Source organism: Staurois parvus, unplaced genomic scaffold, assembly GCF_062004578.1.
Source record: "Staurois parvus isolate SC_StPar_1 unplaced genomic scaffold, SC_StPar_1.0 ptg000003l, whole genome shotgun sequence".
Taxonomy (NCBI): Eukaryota; Metazoa; Chordata; class Amphibia; order Anura; family Ranidae; genus Staurois; species Staurois parvus.
Window position 1 is genome coordinate 962,339 of NW_028317799.1, and position 24,132 is coordinate 986,470.

Here is a 24,132-nt window from a genome sequence, read left to right on the forward strand (position 1 = left end):
AGTGAATGCTGGGTCCGGGGAGACCAGATATAGTGAATGCAGGGTCTGGGGAGACCAGATATAGTGAATGCAGGGTCCGGGGAAACTGGATATAGTGAATGCAGGGTCCTGGGAGACCAGATATAGTGAATGCAGGGTCCGGGGAGACTGGATATAGTGAATGCAGGGTCTGGGGAGACCGGATATAGTGAATGCAGGGTCCTGGGAGACCAGATATAGTGAATGCTGGGTCCGGGGAGACCAGATATAGTGAATGCAGGGTCACGGGAGACCAGATATAGTGAGTGCAGGGTCTGGGGAGACCGGATATAGTGAATGCAGGGTCCGGGGAGACCAGATATAGTGAATGCAGGGTCCGGGGAGACCAGATATAGTGAATGCAGGGTCCTGGGAGACCAGATATAGTGAATGCAGGGTCCTGGGAGACTAGATATAGTGAATGCTGGGTCCGGGGAGACCAGATATAGTGAATGCAGGGTCACGGGAGACCAGATATAGTGAGTGCAGGGTCTGGGGTTTGGTGACATTTTAAAAATGTATGAGATTTTAGTGATTGGATTTAATTACTTTGAAAGGATTCATATCAATGCTCAAGGTTGAACTCTACTACCGTTAGAAATAACAACGGGAAGCAAATAAACTGTTTAATGTCTTTATTTTTAATCATATGAGAGTGCAACATACACAAGACTGTCTCAAAGCAGCACTATTTAACAGGAGCAAGAAAATAAACGTATGAAAAAAAACCTCACCATTATTTATTCTTTACTAAAATATAGACCTACGTAAAACAGATTCTGCTGCGATCAACAGAGTGAGGCTCCCACGGGTCCTTCGTCTAACTGTGAAAGCCTAGCATTCTAATTAACGGAGCCTCCCGCGTTCTCATTTCCTAAGCTGAGCTCCAGCAGGTGTGGGATGTAATGCGCATCCAGCGCCGTTCTTCTGCTAGAACAAGGGTTGGCAACCTTTTCTACATTAAAAGGGTCTATGTATCAAATGGATATGTCAAACATCTGCCCAATCAGGATGAAATTTGCCATACTTCCTATAATATGTGTAAGTCCTATATCGTCAGTACCACCTCGTGGCCAAAAGTGTTTTTTTTTTCCAGAAATAGTTCCATGGTTCAAAAAAAAAAAAAAAATGTTTTGTCTCCACTAGATATAGGAACTACACATATTAGGGGAAGTACAGCAATTTTTATCCTGATTGTGCAGATGTTTGTCAGATCTTCACCATGAATGTTTTATATATAGACATCTAGAGCTGCTGTTCAGCTAGAACAGGGATTGGTAACCTCAATCATTAAGGTGCATTTACAAGTCATTAGACAGTGAACAATAGCATGCCATAGCCGCGCAGTTCATTTTTAATTTTTGCACGCAGTTGTACTAATAGAAAGGTAAAATTTAGTATATTAACAGGGGCACACACAAAACATGTTCATATTTACAGGTAACATGTTCTGAACCAGAAACTGGACATAGGCCTCATTGACATCCAAGAGGTCTGAACAGCAGATTCCTCTGCAAGAATCTCCTTGCATTCAGGGCTGCTCATCTGTCCCTAGCAGAAGGTAACCAATTGCTGGATTTTTGGATCCATGTGAACAGCGGCGGACAGCTATGGTTACTATTTGCCTGTCGTTGCCTTGTACAGGCTTCTCAGCCACAGTGGTTCACAACCACCTTCCATTCCAGCCGCAAGAATCCATGGCTCCTTGCCACAGGAATCCAATGTCCAGCCCTTATAAGATGCACAAATGAGGCTTTGACATTTCCATGTGGTCCTTGTCCCCGTCTTTCATGGCTTACTCATGCTAAGTGTGGCCTGTAGGATATTCATTTCAGTTGCGTAACAACTGATATGCGAATGCTTGTTTCAGGTCAACGACTCACCAAGTATTGACAACCTTGAAGCATGCATAATAACATGCAAGTTGTCCAAGGTTGCTCCCATATTCCTAACCTAACAGATGCCTTATAACCCAACCCCTGTGTCCAATCTGGAGGTGCTAAATAAAAATCCTAGTGCTGGCTTTTTAGTAAGCTTAAATCTGTTCTTTGTAAGTGCTTACAGAATCTATTGCTCATTTACAAGCAAAGATTAAACATTTTCTATATACAGTGGGGAAAATAATTATTTGATCCCCTGTAGATTTTGTAAGTTTGCCCACTTACAAAGAAATGAAGGGTGTAAATTCTTTATCATAGGTGTATTTTAAATGATAGAGACAGAATATCAACCAAAAGTCCCGAAAAAACCCCCACGATACACATGTTATAAATGGAGTTTCAGTTCAGTGAGTAAAAGAAGTATTTGATCCCCAAGTAAAACATGACTTAGTACTTGGTGGAGAAACCCTTGTTGGCTAGCACAGAGGTAAGACATTTCTTGTAGTTGGTTACCAGGTTTGCACACATCTCAGGAGGGATTTTGGTCCACTCTTCTTTACAGATCTTCCCTAAATCCTTAATGTTTCTTGACTGTCTCTTGGTAACTCAGTTTTAGCTCCCTCCATACAAGGTCTGGAGACTTGCTAGACCACTCCATGACCTTAATGTGCTTCTCCTTGAGCCCTTCCTTTGTTGCCTTGGCAGTATGTTTTGGATCATGCTGGAAGACCCATCCATGACCCATCTTCAGGGTCCTGGCTAAGGGGAGAAGGTTCTCAACCAAGATTTTACAATACATGGCCACATCCATTGGCCCCTCAATGCAGCAAAATCGCCCTTTACCTTTAGCAGAGAAACAGCCCCAAAGCATAATGTTTCCACCTCCGTGCTTGACTGTAGGGATGGTGTTCTTAGGCTCATAGTCAGCATTTTCCTTCCTCCAAACTAGGTGAGTCAAGTTAATGTCAAAGAGCTCAATTTTGGTCTCATCTGACCACAGCACTTTCTCCTATTCCTTCTGTGAATTATTTAGATGTTCATTGGCAAACTTCAGATGGGCCTGTACATGTGCCTTCTTGAGGAAGGGGACCTTGCAGGTGCTGCAGGATTTCAATCCATGGTGGCGTATTGTGTTACCATTGATTTGTTTGTGACTGTGGTCCCAACTGCCTTGAGATCATTCACAATCTCCTCCCGTGTAGTTCTGGGCTGATCCCTCACTTTTCTCATGATCATCCTTACCCCATGAGGCAAAATCCTGAATGGAGCTCCAGACCGGGTGTGATTAATGGTTATTTTGTATTTCTTCCTATTGCGAATAATTGCTCCAACAGCTGTCTCCTTCTTACCAGCTTCTTGCTGATGGTCTTGTAGCCCATTCCAACCTTGTGCAGGTCTACATTCTTATCCCTGACAACCTTTGACAGCTCTTTGCCCATGATGGTGAAGTTTGAATGGAAGAAAGAGAACACATAATGAGTTGTCGATAGGAGCACCTTCTTAAATTGAAAGGACTAATCTGTGTACCACATGAGCTCATAGCCAGTCTGTGGGAGCCAGAATTATTGTTGGTTGGTAGGGGATCAAATACTTGTTCTACTCACTGAACTGCAACTCAATTTACAACATTTGTATCAAGTGTTTTTTCTGGATTTTTGGTTTATATTCTGTCTCTATCATTTAAAATACACCTATGATAAAAAAAATTATAGACCCTTCATTTCTTTGTAAGCGGGCAAACTTACAAAATCTGCAGGGGATCAAATAATTATTTTGCCCACTGTATATGAGGCCTTAAAGTCACCAGCAACATACTAAACCAATACAATCAAAAGGAAAAAACATGTTTTTGGTAAACCTGCACATTAGATTCCCTTAATTCACATCTAAAACAGCACAACTCATTAAATGGGGCATAAGATCCGAGGCAGGCTCCGTTCCTAACAGTCAATTAAACCCATGGTCACCTCATTTCTTCTCTGTGTCATAAGTGCAGCAGATCTTTATTTCCTTCAAGGAAAGTGTCATTGATGACACACTTGCTTTCTCTGTAGGGGCACCTTCCCACCAGAAGGTATACACCCCAGAAAAATCATCTCCCGTTGAGCTACTAATTCTTCTAATGCAGCTTTACTGCTTGCTATTTAAATTCTTTCCCATCATAGAGACTTGCAGCGTGCACTAGCGTTTGGCACTGCTGGCCTCTCCTTATAGAGAAAAAAAATGGAATGTCCCAAAAATATAAACTATGTTAATAAGTGCTATGCGTTTTAATAGAAATGTGCCTTGTAGACACTGCACTTGTTGCCTTTTTCAAATATTTGAGCCCCATGAACAAGCAGAGGCTAGATTATGTCCAATGGCCAGCACACAATGGCAAAGCATAGCTCTGGCAGATCTTACAACCACCATAGGGCCTTGGGGGTTATAACGAGATGTCCATGCTCCTCTTTCAGTTAGGTCTGCAAGAGGCACTCACAACCGAAACACTCTGACACCGTAGCTCTAAGGTATTTTCGAGAGCCCAAAGGGATCATGGCCAACAGTTGTCTTGGTAGACCAAGACATGAAAGTTCTGGCGATGCTGCCCTCTTGAGATCAGGGAATATTGAATACCACAAACAAAACAAAAGGGTGCACAGACCTAATGCATTACCGTCAACATTTTATTGGAATATAAAAAACAGTGCATACTCACAAAAGCCAAGGAGTAAGTGTTGTACAACACCCAAGAACCAGAATGGTGATCCAGAAGATGGAACACCCAGGGTCCTCATGTGAGTCAGACTACTTCTGATGTGTTTCGAGGGACCCTCTGAAGAAGGGGGCATGTCCCTCAAAACATGTCAGCGATAGTTTAACTCACATCAGGACCCTGGGTGCTCCACCTTCTGGATCACCATTCTGGTGTACTACGCTGTTACTCCTTGACTTTTGTGAGTATGCATTCACTGTTTTTTATATTCCAATAAAATGTTGATGCACTAGACCTGTGTGCCCTTTTGTTTTGTCAGCAACAGGCACTGTAGGTGCTGCCCATCTTGGAGCTTAAAGCTGAACTCCAGATATGGAAACAAAGTCCACAATTTTATTCAGTTATTTATTCCTAAATACCATTAATATAAGTACTCAAATCTCTCTTAATATTAGCACCCAGTAACCCTCTTTATAGCAGGACTCAGCCTTGAAGATGGAGGGCTGGTACTATAAAAGTGTCAGACACAACAGCATTACATAGGGCTGTCACAGTCCAATGATGGCAGCTTGCCAGTGACTAAGCTCTATTGGTAAACTAAAGAGGAGAAAGATGAGATCACTGAACCGGCTTTGCTATATGGCAGGGGTGCTTAAATGAAAAGACTAGCTGAACAGGATCAAAAATTAATCGGCAGATAAAACTCTTCACATATATTTATTTCAGCTTTGAACCTAGTCATTTGCCAGGACATCAGCTTTAAAGCTAGCCATACTTGTTCAGATTTCTCTCATTCAGCCTGTGTTCTGAACAAGAAAAATGTACTAAATTCCTCCATTCATGCTGAAAAGCATTAGTCAGATGCAGACTATCTTTGGCCCACTATTTCCCCCCAGCTCTTTTGACAATTGAAAAACTGACTTTTGTTGTTGCAGGTGGTGCCAACAAGGACACCTACGGCTCAAGCTGTGGCCAGGAATTGGCCAAAATCCAAGCCATGTATGGTAGGCTTTAGAGTCTACAAGTTGCACCCCCTTTTGTTTACCATGTACCTTCGACAAGATTGTTCTGACCATCAATCAGAACTGCCTCAAACTCTACTATGCCCAAATTTCCAAAGTATGTGAAGATTGCATAAAAAGGATTTAATTTAATAAGCGTATAGAGTCCTATGTTTAACCCTTTTATGACTAGGGTTGTTCAACTCAGAACACACACACACTTACATATTCCTCCTTCACTGTAGCAATGTTAATTAACATTGTCAGGGAAGGGGCATTTTTCATGTGGACTCAGAAAAGCATATTGGGGTAATAAAGCGGTAATAAGGCAAAGAGCAATGTGAAGAGCAGTAAATCACAGCAAGCAATCATCTTTCATCTTTCAGAATACTCTAAACTGAAGAAAGGTGAACCTTCATTGGTTGCTGTGGGTAACTGCACAGCATTACTTTTTCCTCACATTGGTACAAGAAACCAGAGGCAGCAAAAATTCCATTTAATTTTTGGAAATCCTGATTGGTTGCTATACCAACACAGGCCTTTTTAATGTTTTATCCTATATCTCATTGATCCCCAATGAGAAAAACGCCACAAGGTTTTACTAAGTGTCCTTGTGCTCATAGGAAGGGTTCAAGCAGAGGGGTCACTCCTCTGAAGGTGGTTCAGAAGACGCTTTCCTCTACTAATGCTAACCGCATTAATCTGTGAAAGAGTGCACTGGCGAAATTTGACTTAAAATAAATACTTAACATTAAGATAAAAAAATATAGAAAGAAAAAAAAAATTCACGCACACTTAGAAGAAGACCAATGTGGAATCTATGATATGGAGATCCACGTGATCTTTGGACCATTCAGCCTCTTCACAGGCAGACCACAGCCTCAGAGAACTGACGGTATTTGTTTCAACATGGAGGTGCGAGGTTTGCTAAGTGCTAATGTCTCGGCTTTGGAATACTGATAACATGCTACAAAAATGAACTCTACTCTGTGTAGAAGACCCAGGGTCTTCTGTTGTGTTCAGACAACATTGACAGAGGGAGGTATAGAAGGGACAAGGGATGGGGGTTCTCCAAGGTCTGCTGACCACTGAAAATGCCGTTATGGCACCGGGCAGTATTGGTGGAGCCCCAACTATGGTTTGGTGATATTGGTTATGAAAAGTTTCATGTTATGTCCAGTTCATTAGGAAGCCATTTTATCCTCTGCCAGAGCAAAGGCTAAGTCAACTTTGTATGGAGACGATGGCTTTGTAGATTGTTGTTTAACCTTCACGGACGCTGGTGCGGGGTTCCGCAAGGGAACTATGGATGATGTTGGTAATGGAGTCTACTCCCTCCCCTTCCAAAAAAGTGCGATGATCGCCTTCAATGACATGGACAGACACTTTCCCATCACACACCTGTTAACGAAAAGAGAAGATTTCAGGTCAATATATCCTGACAGATTAGCTGACATACTACGATAAAGGTATACTCGAATCAAAGCTAAGAACAGGTTGAGGAAAGTGGAAAAATAGCACTGGACCTGTAAGGTTATCTTATTGGTAGTTCTTTCTTAACCACTTGGCCTCCGGAGGATATTATCTCCTTCATGGCTATTCAGCACTGTGCTGCTTTAACTGGCAACTGTGCAGTCATTTTATAATATTTTTATAGAGCTTTCTTTTGGTGTTATTTGATCACCACTGAGTTTTTTTGTGATTATTGGGTATGCTAGGGGAGGCTGTTGGCCATTTTAAGACGTAAGGGGGCCCAACTAGGAAATATTTGCCCTGTCTTATTTATCAACGTGCCAGCCACTAATCACATCTAAATTGTAAAATATATGTCAGGGAATATTAAAAAAGAAAAAGCACATGCAGGTGTGTATTCGCCTATGATGTATAGTATATTGCCAAAAGTATTGGTCGGCCTGCCTTTACACGCACATTAACTTTAATGGCATCCCAATCTTAGTCCGTAGGGTTCAATATTGAGTTGGCCCCGCCCTTTACAGCTATAACAACTTCAACTCTTCTGGGAAGGCCATCCACAAGGTTTAGGAGGGTGTCTATGGGAAGGTTTGACCATTCTTCCAGAATCACATTTGTGAGTCAGGTACTGATGTCGGGGGAGGAGGCCTGGCTCACAGTCTCCGCTCTAATTCATCCCAAAGGTGTTCTATGGGGTAGAGGTCAGGACTCTGCAGGACAGTCAAGTTCTTCCCCCACAAACTTGCTCATCCATGTCTTTATGGACCTTGCTTTGTGCACTGGTGTGCAGTCATGTTGGAACAGGAAGGGGCCATCCCCAAACTCTTCCCACAAAGTCAGGAGCATGAAATTGTCCAAAACGTCTTGCTATGCTGACGCCTTAAGGGTTCCCTTCACTGGAACTAAGGGGCCAAGCCCAACCCCTGAAAAACAACCCCACATCATAATCCCCCCTCCACCAAACTTTACACTTGGCACAATGCAGTCAGGCAAGTACCGTTCTCCTGGCAACCACCACACCCAGACACATCCATCGGACTTCCAGACAGAAAAGTGTGATTGGTCACTTCAGAGAACACGTCTCCACTGCTCTAGAGTCCAGTGGCGGCGTGCTTTACACCACTGCATCCGACGCTCTTCATTGCACTTGGTGATGCAAGGCTTGGATGCAGCAGCTCGGCCATGGAAACCCATTCCTTGAAGCTCTCTATGCACTGTTGTTGTTGTGCTAATCTGAAGGCCACAGGAAGTTTGGAGGTCTTTAGCTATTGACCCTGCAGAGAGTTGGCGACTTCTGCGCACTGTGTACTTCAGCATGCGCTGACCCCGCTCTGTCATTTTACGTGGCCTACCACTTGGTGGCTGAGTTGCTGTTGTTCCCAGTTGCTTCCACTTTGTTATAATTCCACTAATAGTTGAGCGTGGAATATTTAGTAGCAAGGAAATGTCACGGACAGGGGCGGACTGACCATTTGGAAACTCGGGCACTGCCCGAAGGCCCTGGTCAGTAAGGGGCCCCATGAGATGCCCCTGGTACCTTTTTCATAGGCTTTTTTGAGTTTGGGCAAGGACACAATGGCCCCATGATCCCATATTGCCCGGGGAGCCCCATGAGTTGTCAGTCCGCCCCTGGTCACAGATGGACTTATTGCACAGGTGGCAACCTATCACAGGACCCCGCTTGGAGTCAATGAGCTCCTGAGAGCAACCCATTCTTTTACAAATGTTTGTTGAATGCTTAGGTGCTTGATTTTATACACCTGTGGCCATGGAGGTGAGTGGAACACCTGAATCCAATGATTTGGAGGGCTGGCCCAATACTTTTGGCAATATAGTGTATCTCTTTAAAGACACTGCAAGTACATAAAAATACCTGTTGATCCACCAGAAATGCATTAAACTCTACTGTCCACTTGAATGACACCACATGCTTTTTTGTGGACTGAAGAATTGGTGTCAGCCCTGCCCAGCTTTTTGTTGTTAAAACTACTACTAGGAGCCCACCATGTGAGAACACAGAACGTGTTCAGAGGACACAGGACAGCTCTGAATTTCTGACAAGTTCAACAGGTTTTGCACTTATCAAATATAATTGTTATCAGATATAGCAAAACTCTTCCAATGGTGCATTTCACAGACCAAGAGGGAGTAAATAGGAGAAGTTTCTTGTTAGAGTTAACATACATTTTAACCCAAAGGATACATTAAATATTGATCAAATATGATACACAACTCAGGTTCTGTAAGCAGACCTGCCATGTGTTAGGAGATCTCTGGCTGCACTGGATTGCACAGAAACCAGATTAAGGTAACCCGGGCAGATTTAATGACTTTAGCACAGCTGCAGCATCTGCTGCCTAGAACTAGACATTCACTTGGGTTTCTTGGAATTGCTCTTTAAACTTGCTATCAGCCCACAGTTCCAACCTTGCTTGTTTCTCAGTGTTCATTGTTTTTCGAGCCATTATTTTTTCAAGGCTGCTCCTCTGCCTTTGATATTTTTCTGTAACTGCATACATGATTGGAGAATGGAGGAGGCCAGCAGCAAGAGGTTAGACTAACACAGCATGTTCTTGGGATGACATGAAGGTTGAAAAGAAAAAAATGGAAGACGAATAAAACTATTTCTTCTCTAACCTTTAAAACCGGCATATAATAGGGAGCGAAAAAAAAGGAAAATGGAAAACAAAAAAGAAAGCCAAGAATAGAAACCTGGACCTATTAGGAGGACAGATGACAGACAGGCGTATGGTGAAGCTGCTGAGGAGTGCAGAGAAGGCCAGATCTTGTGTAAGGACAGGAAGATGGTTTAATGATAGTAAATTTGGCCAGATAATGCTGTCATGAGAAACACTGCAGCTTGTAAACTGAAAATGTATTTTCAGGATGTACACACTTCAAAAGGAGTGTATAGAAATATAAAAGCACGCTCCCCAGCCTCCATGCCAACTCCAATACATACTTTTTGAATCGCGGATTTGCATCAAGCATGCAACAAGTGAACCAGACCTTCTGATCTCAAGAGAAAAAAGCAAAACCAGCGCTCAGGTCTTTAAGCATCCCAGGAAAATGGTTACAGTCACTCGCTGAGGAGCAGGCCCATTGAAGATCGGGGAATCTTGATACTACTGGAAAAAAGCAAAAAAGGGCGCACTCTCCTCATTCATTACCGTGATAAAAAAGGATTTATTGAAAATGACAAAAGTATACACTCAGAATCCAAGGGTCATGTAAACAAACAAGGAATCAAATGTCAGAGTCCCAGAAAATAGTGGTCTTGCGACAGGGTGTGCTAACGCGTTGCAGGAGTCTAACTCCCTTCCTCAGAGTTGAAACCCCTAGACATGTTAGAAGCCTATATAGAGGAGCAAAATGTAGTAAGCGGCCAATTGAGAAAATCACGTGAGAGGCCAAAAAACTCCAACTTTTTTTTGGCCTCTCACATGATTTGCTCAGTTGGCCTCTTACTACATTTTGCTCCTCTATATAAATATACAACAAAGCCCAACGCACAGGAATACCCCAAAGATTTACAGCCAGGTAGTAGATTGCTGCTGCGCACAGGTAATTAACACCAAAACATAAAAAACAAAAAAAACAGCGCAAATCAACACCCTAATTCAAACAATGCCTTAAATACAATGTGAAAAAAAAAAAAAAAATGAGATATTCAAATTAATTGATTAAAGTGACCTTCCAAAAAATATCATTTATATTATAGTGCCCAAATTAAAAATACCATTCATATTATAGTGTCCAAATTAAAAATATCATTTATATTATAGTGCCCAAATTAAAAATACCATTCATATTATAGTGCCCAAATTAAAAATACCATTCATATCATAGTGCCCAAATTAAAAATACCATTCATATTATAGTGCCCAAATTAAAAATACCATTCATATTATAGTGCCCAAATTAAAAATACCATTCAAATTATAGTGTCCAAATTAAAAATACCATTCATATTATAGTACCCAAATTAAAAATACCATTCATATCATAGTGCCCAAATTAAAAATACCATTCATATTATAGTGCCCAAATTAAAAATACCATTCATATTGTAGTGCCCAAATTAAAAATACCATTCATATTATAGTGTCCAAATTAAAAATAGAAGAAAAGTCCTTTCTTCCCAATAGGTTGTGAAAAAACAAATATCCAAACAAGATAATGCTTCCACCAGTCACCAGTGAAAAACCAACATCAACCGCACTCACCAGATGATGGTGAGTAATGCGCCTTTTAGGATGTTATGGGCTCCTAGACCCCCTTTATAAGCTTTAAGGGCTCCTTCCCACCATATAGTATTTTCTTCCACTCGCTCCTGCCTTCTCCTCTCACCAAACTCCACAGTAGTGCAAGGGAAAGAAGTATATAATAGTGTAATACTGCTAGTAAAAAGTGCAATATTTGGTAAAAATTGCCAGACCATTCACATTTGTTAAGATGAATAAAAGCATCTCTTTTATTGCCTCCATAGGCTTAAATGAGTTCCACTGATTCCACTCCTCATACCAGAGACCTCACAGCCTGGTTGTAGCAAGACACTCAAGAGACCGCCCTGTGGGTGGGGCGAAACGTGTCAATGCACTTCCGGTCTGCCACCCTGACGTCCCGCGTCACTTCCTGTGAGTGGAACGCATGCCGAGCGGTGCATTCCAATTGGCCATCTTTGGAGCTGTATCCTGTCATCCCTTGCTACAACCAGGCTGTGAGGTCTCTGGTATGAGGAGTGGAATCAATGGAACTCATTTAAGCCTATGGAGGCAATAAAAGAGATGCTTTTATTCATCTTAACAAATGTGAGTGGTCTGGCAATTTTTACCAAATATTGCACTTTTTACTAGCAGTATTACACTATTACAGTTGCAAGAAAAAGTATGTGAACCCCTTGGGATTATATGGAGTTTTGCATGAATTGGGCATAAAATGTGCTCTGAACGTCATCTAAGTCACAACAATAGAAGAACACAGTCTGCTGAACATAATACTACACAAACATTAGATGTCACCATGGTTAATTGCACATAACATGTAAACATTCACAGTGCAGGGAGGAAAAAGTATGTGAACCTTTTGACTTAATAACTGTTTGACCCTCCTTTGGCAGCAATAACCTCAACCAAACGTTTCCTGTAGTTGCAGATCAGACCTGCACAACGATCTGGAGTAATTTTGGACCACTCCTCTTCACAAAACTGTTTCAGTGTAGCAATATTCTTGGGATGTCTGGTGTGAATCGCTCTCTTAAGGTCATGCCACAGCATTTCAATGGGGTTGAGGTCAGGACTCTGACTGGGCCACTCCAGAAGGCGTATTCTGTGCTGTTGCAGCCATTGTTTTGTTGAATTACTTGTATGCTTTGGGTCATTGTCCTGTTGCATCACCCATCCTCTGCGGAGCTTCAGATGGTTGTACGTTTTCCTGCAAAATGTCTTGATAAACTCTGGAATTCATTTTGCCATCAATGACAACAATCCGTCCAGGCCCTGAGGCAGCAAAGCAGCCCAAACCATGATGCTCCCTCCGCCATGTTTTACAGTGGGGATGAGGTTTTGATGTTGGTGTGCTGTGCCTTTTTTTCTCCACACATAGTGTTGTGTGTTCTTCCCAAACAACTCAATCTTGGTTTCATCTGTCCACAGTATATTTTGCCAGTAGTGCTGTGGAACATCCAGGTGCTCTTTTGCAAACTTCAAACGTGCTGCAATATTCTTTTTGGACAGCAATGGCTTCCTCCGTGGTGTCCTCCCATGTACTCCATTCTTGCTTAATGTTTTCCTTATTGTAGATGTGTCAACAAAAATGTTAGCATGTGCCAGAGATTTCTGTAGGTCTTTAGCTGACACTCTGGGATTCTTCTTTACCTCATGCAGCATTCTGCGCTGTGCTCTTGCAGTCATTTTTACAGGACGAGGGAGAGTAGCAACAGTGCTAAACTTTCTCCATTTGTAGACGGTCTGTCTTACCGTGGACACATGAACATCAAGGCTTTTGGAGATACTTTTGTAACCCTTTCCAGCTTCATGCAAGTCAACAATTCTTGATCGTAGGTCTTCTGAGAGCTCATTTCTGCAAGGCATGGTTCACATCAGACAGTGCTTCTTGAAACCAGTAAACCCAAAACAGGTGTGTGTTTTTTAAGGGCAGGACAGCTGTCAGCAACACATCCAATATCATCACACTGATTGGAGTCAATGTTGGCTCACTCCTGGCTCCAATTAACTCTGGGAGAAGTCCTTAAGCTAGGGCCTCACATACTTTTTCCTCCCTGCACTGTGAATGTTTACATGTTATGTGCAATTAAATCATGGCAACATCTAATGTTTGTGTAGTATTATGTGCAGCAGACTGTGTTCTTCCATTGTTGTGACTTAGATGACGTTCAGAGCACATTTTATGCCCAATTCTTGCAAAACTCCACGTAATCCCAAGGGGTTCACATACTTTTTCTTGCAACTGTATATACTTCTTTCCCTTGCACTGCTGTGGAGTTTGGTGAGAGAAGGCAGGAGCGAGTGGAAGAAAATACTATATGGTGGGAAGGAGCCCTGTAAGCTTATAAAGGGGGTCTAGGAGCCCATAACATCCTAAAAGGCGCATTACTCACCATCATCTGGTGAGTGCGGTTGATGTTGGTTTTTCACCGGTGATTGGTGGAAGCATTATCTCGTTTGGATATTTGTTTTTTCACAACCTAATGGGGAGAAAGGACTTTTCTTCTATTTTTAATTTGGGCACTATAATATGAATGATATTTTTTGGAAGGTCACTTTAATCAATTAATTTGAATATCTCATTTTTTTTTTGATTTTCACTTTGTATTTAAGGCATTGTTTGAATTAGGGTGTTAATTTGCGCTGTTTTTTTGTTTTTTATGCTCCTCTATATAGGCTTCCAACATGTCTAGGGGTTTCAACTCTGAGGAAGGGAGTTAGACTCCTGAAATGCATTAGCACACCCTGTCGCAAGACCACTATTTTCTGGGACTGTCACATTTGGTTCCTTGCTTGTTTACATGACCCTTGGATTGTGAGTGTATACTTTTGTCATTTTCAATAAATCGTTTTTTATCATGGTATTGCTTAACGAGAGTGCCCCCTTTTTTGCTTTCTTCCAGACCTTTTGATCGGCATACTAGTTCAGGGTGCATGATCCAGAAAATATTGAAGTCAGTGGATTACTATGAAAACCAGGCAGTTAGAAGGAGACATTGATCACGACAGTTTACATATTTCAGCACAGGTTCTCTTTTAATTAGATTTTTTCAATATTTGAAAGTAAATTTTAAAGTGCCTTGTAAAACATTTTTGCTGTTCTGTATTTCCATTGCTGGGTTTTATATAGAGATTTACAAAGACCCCACTAGTGGTCATCTGTATATCAAAGACTATGGTTAGCATCACTGCTTAATGATTACTCAGATAACTAAGACTAAAGCCAGCCATAGATGGATCGAATCTTTGCCAGTTCAGCAGGGAATCATCTACAGGAAGCTGGCTGTACCCAAATCGAACCAGCCTGTTGGATTTTTTACATGCGATTACTGCTGGCAGCTATAGCCAGTAGCAGTAATCATTGTGCTCTGTCACCCAGGAAGGCTCCCTACCAGCAGAATACAAAAGTGCTGTGGGAGGGATTCCCTCATTAACACTGGCTGTGGAGATTCCTCCATCCATGGTATTTAGGGTAGATGAAGGAACCCAGTTAGGCTGAGTGAGAGGTCTGCTACCCCTCTCTGCCAATCCCTCCACTGGCTTCCACTCACTCAATTAATACAATTCAAAATACTAACAACAACTTACAAAGCCATCTACAACACTTCCCCCAGCTACATCACCAACCCGGTCTCAAAATATCAACCAAACCGCTGTCTTCGATCCTCCCAAGACGTTCTGCTGTCTAGTTCCCGTGTCACCTCCTCCCATGCTCGCCTCCAGGACTTCTCCCGAGCTTCTCCCATCCTGTGGAACTCCGTACCCCAATCTATCCGGCTGTCTCCTAATCTATCCACCTTTAGATGATCCATGAAAACCTTTCTCTTTAAAGAAGTCTATCTTGATTCTACCTAGTAAACTGCCATTGATTTCCTCCATCAGCTCAACCCCCACAGCTATTACCTTTTGTATCACTCAACCCTTCCTCCTAGATTAAAAAGCTCTAACGAGCCGGGCCCTCTGCCTCCTCTTGTACCAAACTGTATTGTAACTGTAACAACTCAATTACTCCCTTATTATCTCACGACTCGACTACTGCAACTCCCTTCTCACCGGCCTACCCCAACACAGACTATCCCCGCTTCAGTCTATCCTGAACTCAGCGCACAGACTCATCCACCTTACCAACTGCTCCACTTCTGCCACCCCCATCTGTCATTCCCTCCATTGGCTTCCGAATGCCCAACGCATTAAAATTCAAACTTCTAACATTGACGTACAAAGCTATTTATAACGCTGCCCCAAACTACCTCACCGACCTGATACCCAAATACCACCCAACATGTACTCTTCGCTCCTCACAAGACCTCCTACTTTCTAGCTCCCTGGTCTCCTCCTCCCATGCCCGACTACAGGACTTGTCCAGGACTTCCCCCATCCTCTGGAACTCACCACCCCAATCCATCAGACTGTCACCTACCCTCCTCACCTTTAGGCGCACCCTGAAAACCCATCTCTTCAGGGAAGCCTACCCCACCCTCACCTAACAGCCGATCTCCTCCACTTCTCCTACCACTCCATCCCCCACAGCCACTTCCTCCTGTACCACTATCCCCTCCCTCCTAGATTGTAAGCTCAAAAGAGCAGGGCCCTCGAACACCTGGTGTATTGTTACTGTATTGTCTCATGTACTGTCCCCCACTATATTGTACAGCACTGAGCAAACTTTTTGGCGCTATAAAAATACCGTATAATAATAATAATAATAATAATAATGTCTACCTTCATTTTGTAAAGCATTGCGCAAACTGTTGACGCTATATAAATCCTGTATAATAATAATAATGAGAGAAATCTATGCATGCATGGTTAGGCAATCTATAGATGATTCCTTCTATCACAGGTAGAAGGAAAAAAAAAATCGAAATCATCTATGGCTTGCCTAACGATACATGCTTAGATTTTTTCCTCATTCAGCCTAACTGGGCTCTTTCATCTACCGTAAATGATGTGGATGGAAGAATCTCCCGTGGTGGCTATTGTATACAAAAGCCGCAATCATTGCGGCTGCTTGAACACCTGAACAGTGACTGCAATCATTCTATATCTACAGCTCACAGTACATTAGTGTGAAGGTCACTAGGAAGAATGCTCATTATTAAGGTCATTTGGAAGAATTCCCCCCTCACAGACAGTGAAAAAGGTCATTGGTGTTAGTGGTTACTCATCTAAGAGGAAAAAGTTGGTTATCGCTCAAGGAACCCATAACTTCTGGGGGAACCCTAGGAATCCACGGAACCCTGGTTGAGAAAAGCTGCCTGAAGTGGCAACAATTTATATGTACCTCAACTGAAGACGGTATTATGTTCCTGGTTTCTCCACTCACCTCTGACAACTTGTAGTCTGCTCCGAGACCCTCCCCATACTCGTTTCGTGTCTTCGCCCGGAGGAGGGTAATATTCCCATGATACTTGTTAGCTGGGACATACTGGTCTGCAGCTTTCAGCTTGTAGTAGAAGGAGGAAGCAGCAAAGCGCAGGGCATCCTGGTTAATGGACTTGTGACTCTGTGTTATGAGATCTACCGCGGCCTTCACTCTGGCCTCCAGGTCTTTCTGGGGAAGGAGAGTTTCCAGGAGCTGCAGGAGGACAAAGCAAGTCATTACATATCCATGTTTCTGCTTGGGCTACTTATCCATTGTGTCATAGTATGTGATCATAGTTACCTTGTTGTATTCAGTGCCTGTGAACTGCTGGATGAAAGCGCACAAGGCTTCGGTTTCGGCCTCTGCGTCGCTTCCTGGAGTTAATTTGGCACGGTAACTCTGGAAAAGGTCAAAATGTACATCAATCATAACTGTCAAAGAGGCCAATTCTAGGCTTCATACATGACAGGGTCTGAATAAAAGGTCCATTAAAGAATTTCTGATTCTGCCCTCCTCTACAGGGAAGACCACAAATCCTTGTATAGATGGGGTTTGTTTTCCTGTGTTTGATGTGCATGTGAAGCTCACATCAAACTTAGCCCAGCAGATTCAAGTTTACTTCAGTTGTGTAGCATGGATGACCATTCTGAGGTGCCTTTAACCTGCTGACTTGCTTTGGATGCAGACTGACTTGTTTGACTTGCTTTGGATGCAGTAAGCCCTACTGAGTTGCTTCTGCATTGCTGACAATTGTTTGCATTTGCATTCCAATGCATGCGTTTGAACGGTTCCACACTGCAATGCAAAAGGTGGCATTTAACAAGAAGGTCCACCTGCAGAAGCTCTAACATTGGCCAAAAAGACCTAGCTTCTAATAATTCTTCGGAATGATCATTACCCAGAGGAAAGGGAGCAAAGCGTGCCCCACTCAGGTGCTGTTAGCACCCAGCAGCCAAATTGGAAATATATTTTCTGTCCTTTGCTGTCCATGACCACCCTAATCTTTCTGCCAAATGCTCTATTTTATAAAATAATTGATGAAGCTCCTGTCTTCATCCACCACCAATAGCCCTTATGAGGTTCCTCAAAGACATAAGATTCTAGCTGGAGAAAAAAGTGGACCTTCAACCCTTTAAATAGTTTTATCTCCCTGCACTGCCACCCCTAAAAGGTAAAAAGTAAAAAAAAAATAGGACTTTTTTCAAAATTTTAATTTTTTTTGTTTACTTTTTATGTTTTTTTTACTTTTTAAATTTTTTTCTCTGACCCCACCTTCACGGTCATTCATACAGAGATGAGAATTATGTGTTTTTACTTCCGCAGCCTACTGGGATACCCACATCATCGATCCCAGGGGGCTTGAAAAGCAGGGATTCACAGCCACCAATGAGCAGACCTGGTGCAGGTCATTGGGGGGCTAGGCTGCAAGAACCTGGAAGAGACAGTTGACTCCTGGTGACATCAGAAAAGAAGATGGTGACACAGAATGTGGGCTGTGGGAGCAGAACAGCACTGGACAACTCTGGATTTGATGGGCAAGTGAGTATATGAATCAAGTTCTGGCAGCACAGTGGCTAAATGGTTAGCACTTCCACCTGGCAGTACTATGGTTGCTGGTTCAAATCCCAACCCCAGCGCCACCTGCCTGGAGTTTGCATGTTCTCCCTGTGACTGTGTGGGTTTCCTGCAGGTACTCCAGTTTCCTCCCACACTCCAAAGACATGCTGGTAGGTGAATTGGCTCCTGTCTAAATTGGCCCTAGTATATGTATGTATGAATGTGAGTTTGGGACTTTAGATTGTACGCTCCTTGAGGGTTATGGACTGATTTGAATGTACAATATATATATGTAAAGTGCTACATAAATTGATGGCGCTATATAAGTACCTGAAATAATAATAAGGAAAACCCAACATAACGGGTAAGGGGATTAAAAAAATAGGCTTGTGTCACCAGGTTCATCAGAACTAGTGTTCCCATTGAAAGAGTTCTGGTGTCAATCCAAAATTTTGGATTTTCTGTTACTTTCACTTCTGATGATAATGGTAAACAGTAAACATGCAGAGGGCAAAGCTTGGGGCACAGACCGCAATAAAAACTTACAGGGATTCTAATTTCTCTCCACTCTATCCAAAACAAACAAAGTTTTGGGCTTAACCCCTTGACGCCGACTGTGCGCAGATATGCGGCCTCTCAGCAGCTGGACCTTGATGCATACCATTTGAAAACACATATGTGCTGAGAGCGCACGCCCTGCGTGCTCCCAGCACATATGTTGGTGTCTCACACTTTTGTCTCACTTTTCCGATCATGTGACCGCTGTGACAGCGTATTATGATGCTCACATGACCCTAAAACACCGCCCCGCCTCCCGGTGGCTGAAACCCCTTAAAGGGCCGGGAGGTGCTGGCGTGAAGAGGTTGAGGTGGTGTGAAAACTGTAAAAATATATATTTTTGTTATTTACTACTCTCGTCACAGCCGGATCATGATATCCCAGAGATTCAAAAAATATTCGATCAATATAGTAGATTTTCTACTTTACGAAACAAAAGCGAGATACTGCCACTTACAACTGCACGCTATTAAAAATGAGAACAACATACTCCATTTGTGGTAGTGAAGGAATATATCACCTATCTAGGGATAAAGATTGGTAAAATGCCATCTGCACGGTATGCTTTGAATTATCAACCATTGATAGTTAAAGAGTTGGAGACGTGGGCTGATCTTCCACTCTATTTGGGAGAAGCCATCTGCTAGATTGCAAGCTCCCAGGATCAGGGCCCTCCTATCCCTCTTTTATTGAACTGTATTGTTGCTGTATTGTCTCCCTTTATATTGTAAAGCGCTGAGCAAACTGTTGGCGCTATATAAATCCTGTATTATAATAATAATAATCTCATAAACCACTTCAATACTGGGCACTTTCATCCCCTTCCTGCCCAGGCCAATTTTCAACTTTCAGCAACATTGTACCCAAACTAAATTATTTTCACACAAATAGAGATTTCTTTTGGTGCTATATAATCACCACTGTTTTTTTTTTTTGCTAAAATAATGAAAAAAGACCAAAAAAAAAAATCGTCTTACTGCAATAAACTCCTGGTTGCTGTGAGTTATGGCACAGGAGTGGCGCTCTTACCTGTGTATATGCAGCAACGTAGGAGTGTGACCCATCAAACAAGAACAGGCTGTCGGGAGCCTGGGAACCATCCCTTTGAACTTGCAGCTGTGAACACATTTCAAAGGCTACACAAGCTCCAAAAGAGTACCCAGCGATCCAAAAAGGCCCCTCCGTTTGCACTTGCTTTATGCACTGTATGTAGTACGCTGCCAGATTCTGAATACTGTCCAAGGGAGCCGCTGCAAAACATAATGTTAACATATTAGAGTGCAAGTCCTGCCAAATTTTTCTTTTTAACTTTGGGTAGAAAAAGTATCACCCCTCAGACATTACTGTTATCCAGGGCTCTATTAAAGTAATATTTCCATACTTTCTATCTTGGTGACAATGGTTTTACCAACCCTTCAAAGAAGTATTATAACTGATCAAACATAACTTGGTTTAGGAGATAAGAGATTGTTAGTGAAAGTTCACACCCTGGCTAAATGGATTTCACTGCACCTCTTTTAAGACAATCAGGGCTTCTGTTAGAAAACACGGGACCCCATACAACCAACCTGACAGGGCCCCCTTAAAAGAACAAATAAACCACAGTTTACTAGGCTTCAGTTATGAGCAGGGGTGGACTGACAACTCATGGTGCCCCTGGGCAATATGGGATCATGGGGCCCCTGTGTCCTTGCCCAAACTTAAAAAAGCCTATGAAAAAGGTACCAGGGGCATCTCATGGGGCCCCCTACTGACCCCGGGCCCTTGGGCAGTGCCCGAGTTTCCAAATGGTCAGTCCGCCCCTGTATGGGAACACAGTGAGTGATCAGTATTGATCACTCATTGTGTTCATTCATGAAAGGAAGGGGCTGGTTAATGTGACATATTTATCGGACCATTCCCCCAATTCTCTATCCTGAGGAATCCTATTGTGTGCTTGCAGCTGGAAGGAGAGGAGGGAAACTGGCACTGTGGGGGCCCAAGCAGCTTGTTGAATCAAATGTGCACAGGTAGGGTGATCGGCAACGGTGGGCGGGGGGGGGCAATTACTGGAACCGATCCCCTATAAGGCTCTCTCTGCAGCAGCTGAAATCCAGTGAGAGGGAGAGGAGAAGAAGCCAGCTTTCTGATGCTGCAGAGAGAGACATACAGAGGATCAATTCCAATAATTGCCACCTACCACCATGCCGATCACCCTCCCTGTCCACATCCGATTCACCCAGCTGCCTGGGCCCCCCTGCTGGCCTGGGCCCGTACAGAAGGACTGGTGGTACCCCCTTATCCGCGGCCCTGATGACAATGATTACCTCTTGTACACTGGAGCCCATAGCAGGAGATGTTGAGTTTGGAGGCAAGACTCTGGAATGCGGAAATGGATCCTTCGATGGGGTGCACCAAGAAAAGGTGGCAGTCATTACTCTGAACATCATTTAGCTTAGTGATGGTGGAGGCATCGGGATTTACCAGAAGGTTGCTCAGATCCAGAAAACTAAGGTCTGGTTGCGCAGAACTTTTTCGAGAGGGCTTGGATTCTACAAGGAGATTTTAAAAGTATTCATTAAGCACAAAAATTCAGTTTATTCGGTGTCCATTCATTCTTAAGTCACTTTATTCCATTCCTTTTTTCTTTCTGATTGTCTGCCTCAGCACCATCAAATAGTCACCCAGCCCTAAATGGATATTTCAGTTTCTGGATGATACCGTCAAATAGAGTATTATATGTCAGAAATGGTCAAATCTTTATGCTTGAGTCTCTAGGCTTTTGCGCTTGCTGTGACCATTACGGACAGACACTGCTCCTCACTGTATTAAATTTCATTTTATCTGAGATGAATATGACAGGAGGATTAAGGACACCCAAAGATTTGCAGGACTAGATTTAGGTATTTGCACAATGATAAATGAGGCTATTTTGTAGAAGATAACAGATAAGAGCCTGATGTCAAATTATTAGGCTCTGCCGATTTTTTCTCTGACAATAAAGAAAAGGGAAAGGAGTACAAAATCAGTCTTAGGTAGATTGACCCTGAGTTACATATTACTATGACAAAAAACAAAAAACAAACTATGAATTATTTTACAAGTAAATACTACTGTAATGAACAACTCCACATTATGGGGTGATTGTAGAGTTGTAAGCTCTTTTTTTCCTGAAATAAAATATACAGTATGTATATTTCAGTATTTGGTAGATGCTGTAGAGTTAAACTACGTGACAATCTATTCTATGTCTTGGGAACTTTATTGGTGAGATTTGGTTTGCATACCTGATGAAGGAATCCTACCATTATGAGGGGATTCCACTATCCGTTCTGGAAATTTGTATTTATTTTAAAGAAACTTGAAAGAATGAAAGCAGAAAAAGATCGAGCAGTCCATCAAAACTGCCCCCCATTTATTCACACCCTTCATGTATTTAAAGGTTTTAGTCAAGTCCAACGTTTCTTTTCTTTCTTCAAGACTATACAGTATGTGTGGCACTACCCCCTTAAGAGTCGTTAGGGATTTGGGTCCCCCTATAGTCCTGCACAGCCAATCAACACTAATTTCCAAATTAACTTGCATCCAGGAGACAGTAAGCAGTCCTTGAGCTTTGTGTTCAAGTTTTATTAGGGGATTTGAACTTGGATAGGTTAAGGGGTGTACGGGATACCCAATGGAACTATAAAACTGAGGACAACTTCCTTGAACTATATACAAGTTTTTTACAGCAAAATCTTCTTCTTGGAGAGCCAGCAACTCCGGATGTACCACCCCAGATTCTCCAAATCCAGCTGGCTGAAAGAATTCCTAGACAGGGGATCCAGTACCAGTCACTTTAAATGTAAGACAGTCCCGGGTAGTCATTAATCTGATTTCCCAGCAGAGTGCTCTTCCCCTGTCTGGCCCAGGGGTGCTAATCCTTCTCCTGTGTTGCTGGTGGATAGGAGGCTGCTACCAGGCCTTGTAGCCGGGCTGCTCCTTCCCTGCCACACAGGTGGTTCTTTCTCAGGGGGCTGTTGAAGTCCAAAGCTTTCCTCCTTACAAGGTCACCCTGCCTGGAGGTGAGCCCCTCCCCTATCTTGGCCTCCTCCCAGACTCCTGCGTTCCAGCTTCACATCCACATCTTTCACCTGAACTCTACTCCAACTCTCCTGCTCCTTGAGCAGGCTAAGTTACTCTTAAAGGCTGTTCTGGCCCCTTGCCAAGACTCCTGTTGGGGACCAGCCACACCTCACCTCCGCCCACTGCTTCTAGATCTTTCTTCAAAGTTCTAGAGCAGGGGGGAAATCCCAGAGAGCTGGTCTACAGAGCCTCTCAGCTCTGACCTTAGTTTGACCCACCTGGTTATTACACCCAGGCTGCTACTCAGCCCTCCTAGCTAACAATTAGAGTCTAGCTTCTCCTAGCTGAGGATGCTACATGTATTAAGTTCCTGCACTTCTCCCTGTGTTCTATCCCTCAGATCTTTTTTTATGCCTTTCTACCATTTGTATGCAAGGACTATAGAACTGCACACAGTATTGTAAATAAGGTTTAACTAAGATATTATCTCCTGCTGGTGATCCCCCTAGTGTAGTGGTGTCCAAACTGTGGCCCAGGGGCCAGATGTGGCCCTTTCCTTGCCTTTATCTGACCCTTGGGGCAGTATTTCTCTCACTGACATTAACAAGGGGGCATAATTCCTACCACTGACACCAACAGTTGGGCATTATTGCTACCACTGACACCAATAATGGGGCACCGTTCCTCTCACTGACACCAACAATGAGGCACAATTCTCCCCACTACCACCAATGATGGGGCATTGTTCCTCACAATGACACCAGCAACAGGGCACTATTCCTTTCAAGGACACCAATGATGGGGCATTGTTACTGAAGCCAGTACATTTTCTACTCCCACTGGTCACGTTCCGACCCCCCTAAAGTCTGAAGGATAGTAAACTGGTCTTTGCTTAGAACGTATGGAGACTCCTGCTCAAGTGATAACTAAAGATCTTATAAATACATAGATCTACTATATCCTGCTGGTGACCCCTCTAGTGATATAAAGATCTATACAAAGGAATCAGGACCTCCTTCCTCCTGATGGGGATGCCTCTAATGATAACTTAAGATCTATATAGAGCAGGCATGTCCAAAGTCCGGCCCGCGGGCCAATTGCGGCCCGCGTTCCGGACTGAAACGGCCCCACAGGTGAGCTACCCAAATACATAACTTACGGCCCCCGGTAGTGATTCCCTGAAAGCTACTGAGGACTCCAGCGATCTCTTGACATCATCAGCTGGTGCAGGAAGGAGAGCCCAAATCTCGCGACGTCCGAGATCTCGTGAGATTTCTGCTTTCCTTCTCTGTGTGCCGGCTGATGACGTCAATTC

General features: G+C 43.0%; 1 protein-coding gene across 1 annotated transcript in view; it reads right to left on the reverse strand.

The window, feature by feature from the left end:
- Positions 1–638: 638 nt before the first annotated feature.
- FASN (fatty acid synthase) overlaps positions 639–24,132 on the reverse strand; it is a 133,622-nt gene continuing 110,128 nt past the window's right edge. The window contains exons 39-43 of the mRNA XM_089670659.1: positions 21,080–21,304; positions 19,803–20,023; positions 16,959–17,057; positions 16,620–16,871; positions 639–6,995 (exon numbers count right to left, since the gene is read on the reverse strand). Coding sequence (XP_089526785.1) covers positions 6,858–6,995; positions 16,620–16,871; positions 16,959–17,057; positions 19,803–20,023; positions 21,080–21,304 — 935 coding nt within the window. The 3' untranslated portion in view covers positions 639–6,857. The remainder of the gene's footprint in view (positions 6,996–16,619; positions 16,872–16,958; positions 17,058–19,802; positions 20,024–21,079; positions 21,305–24,132) is intronic.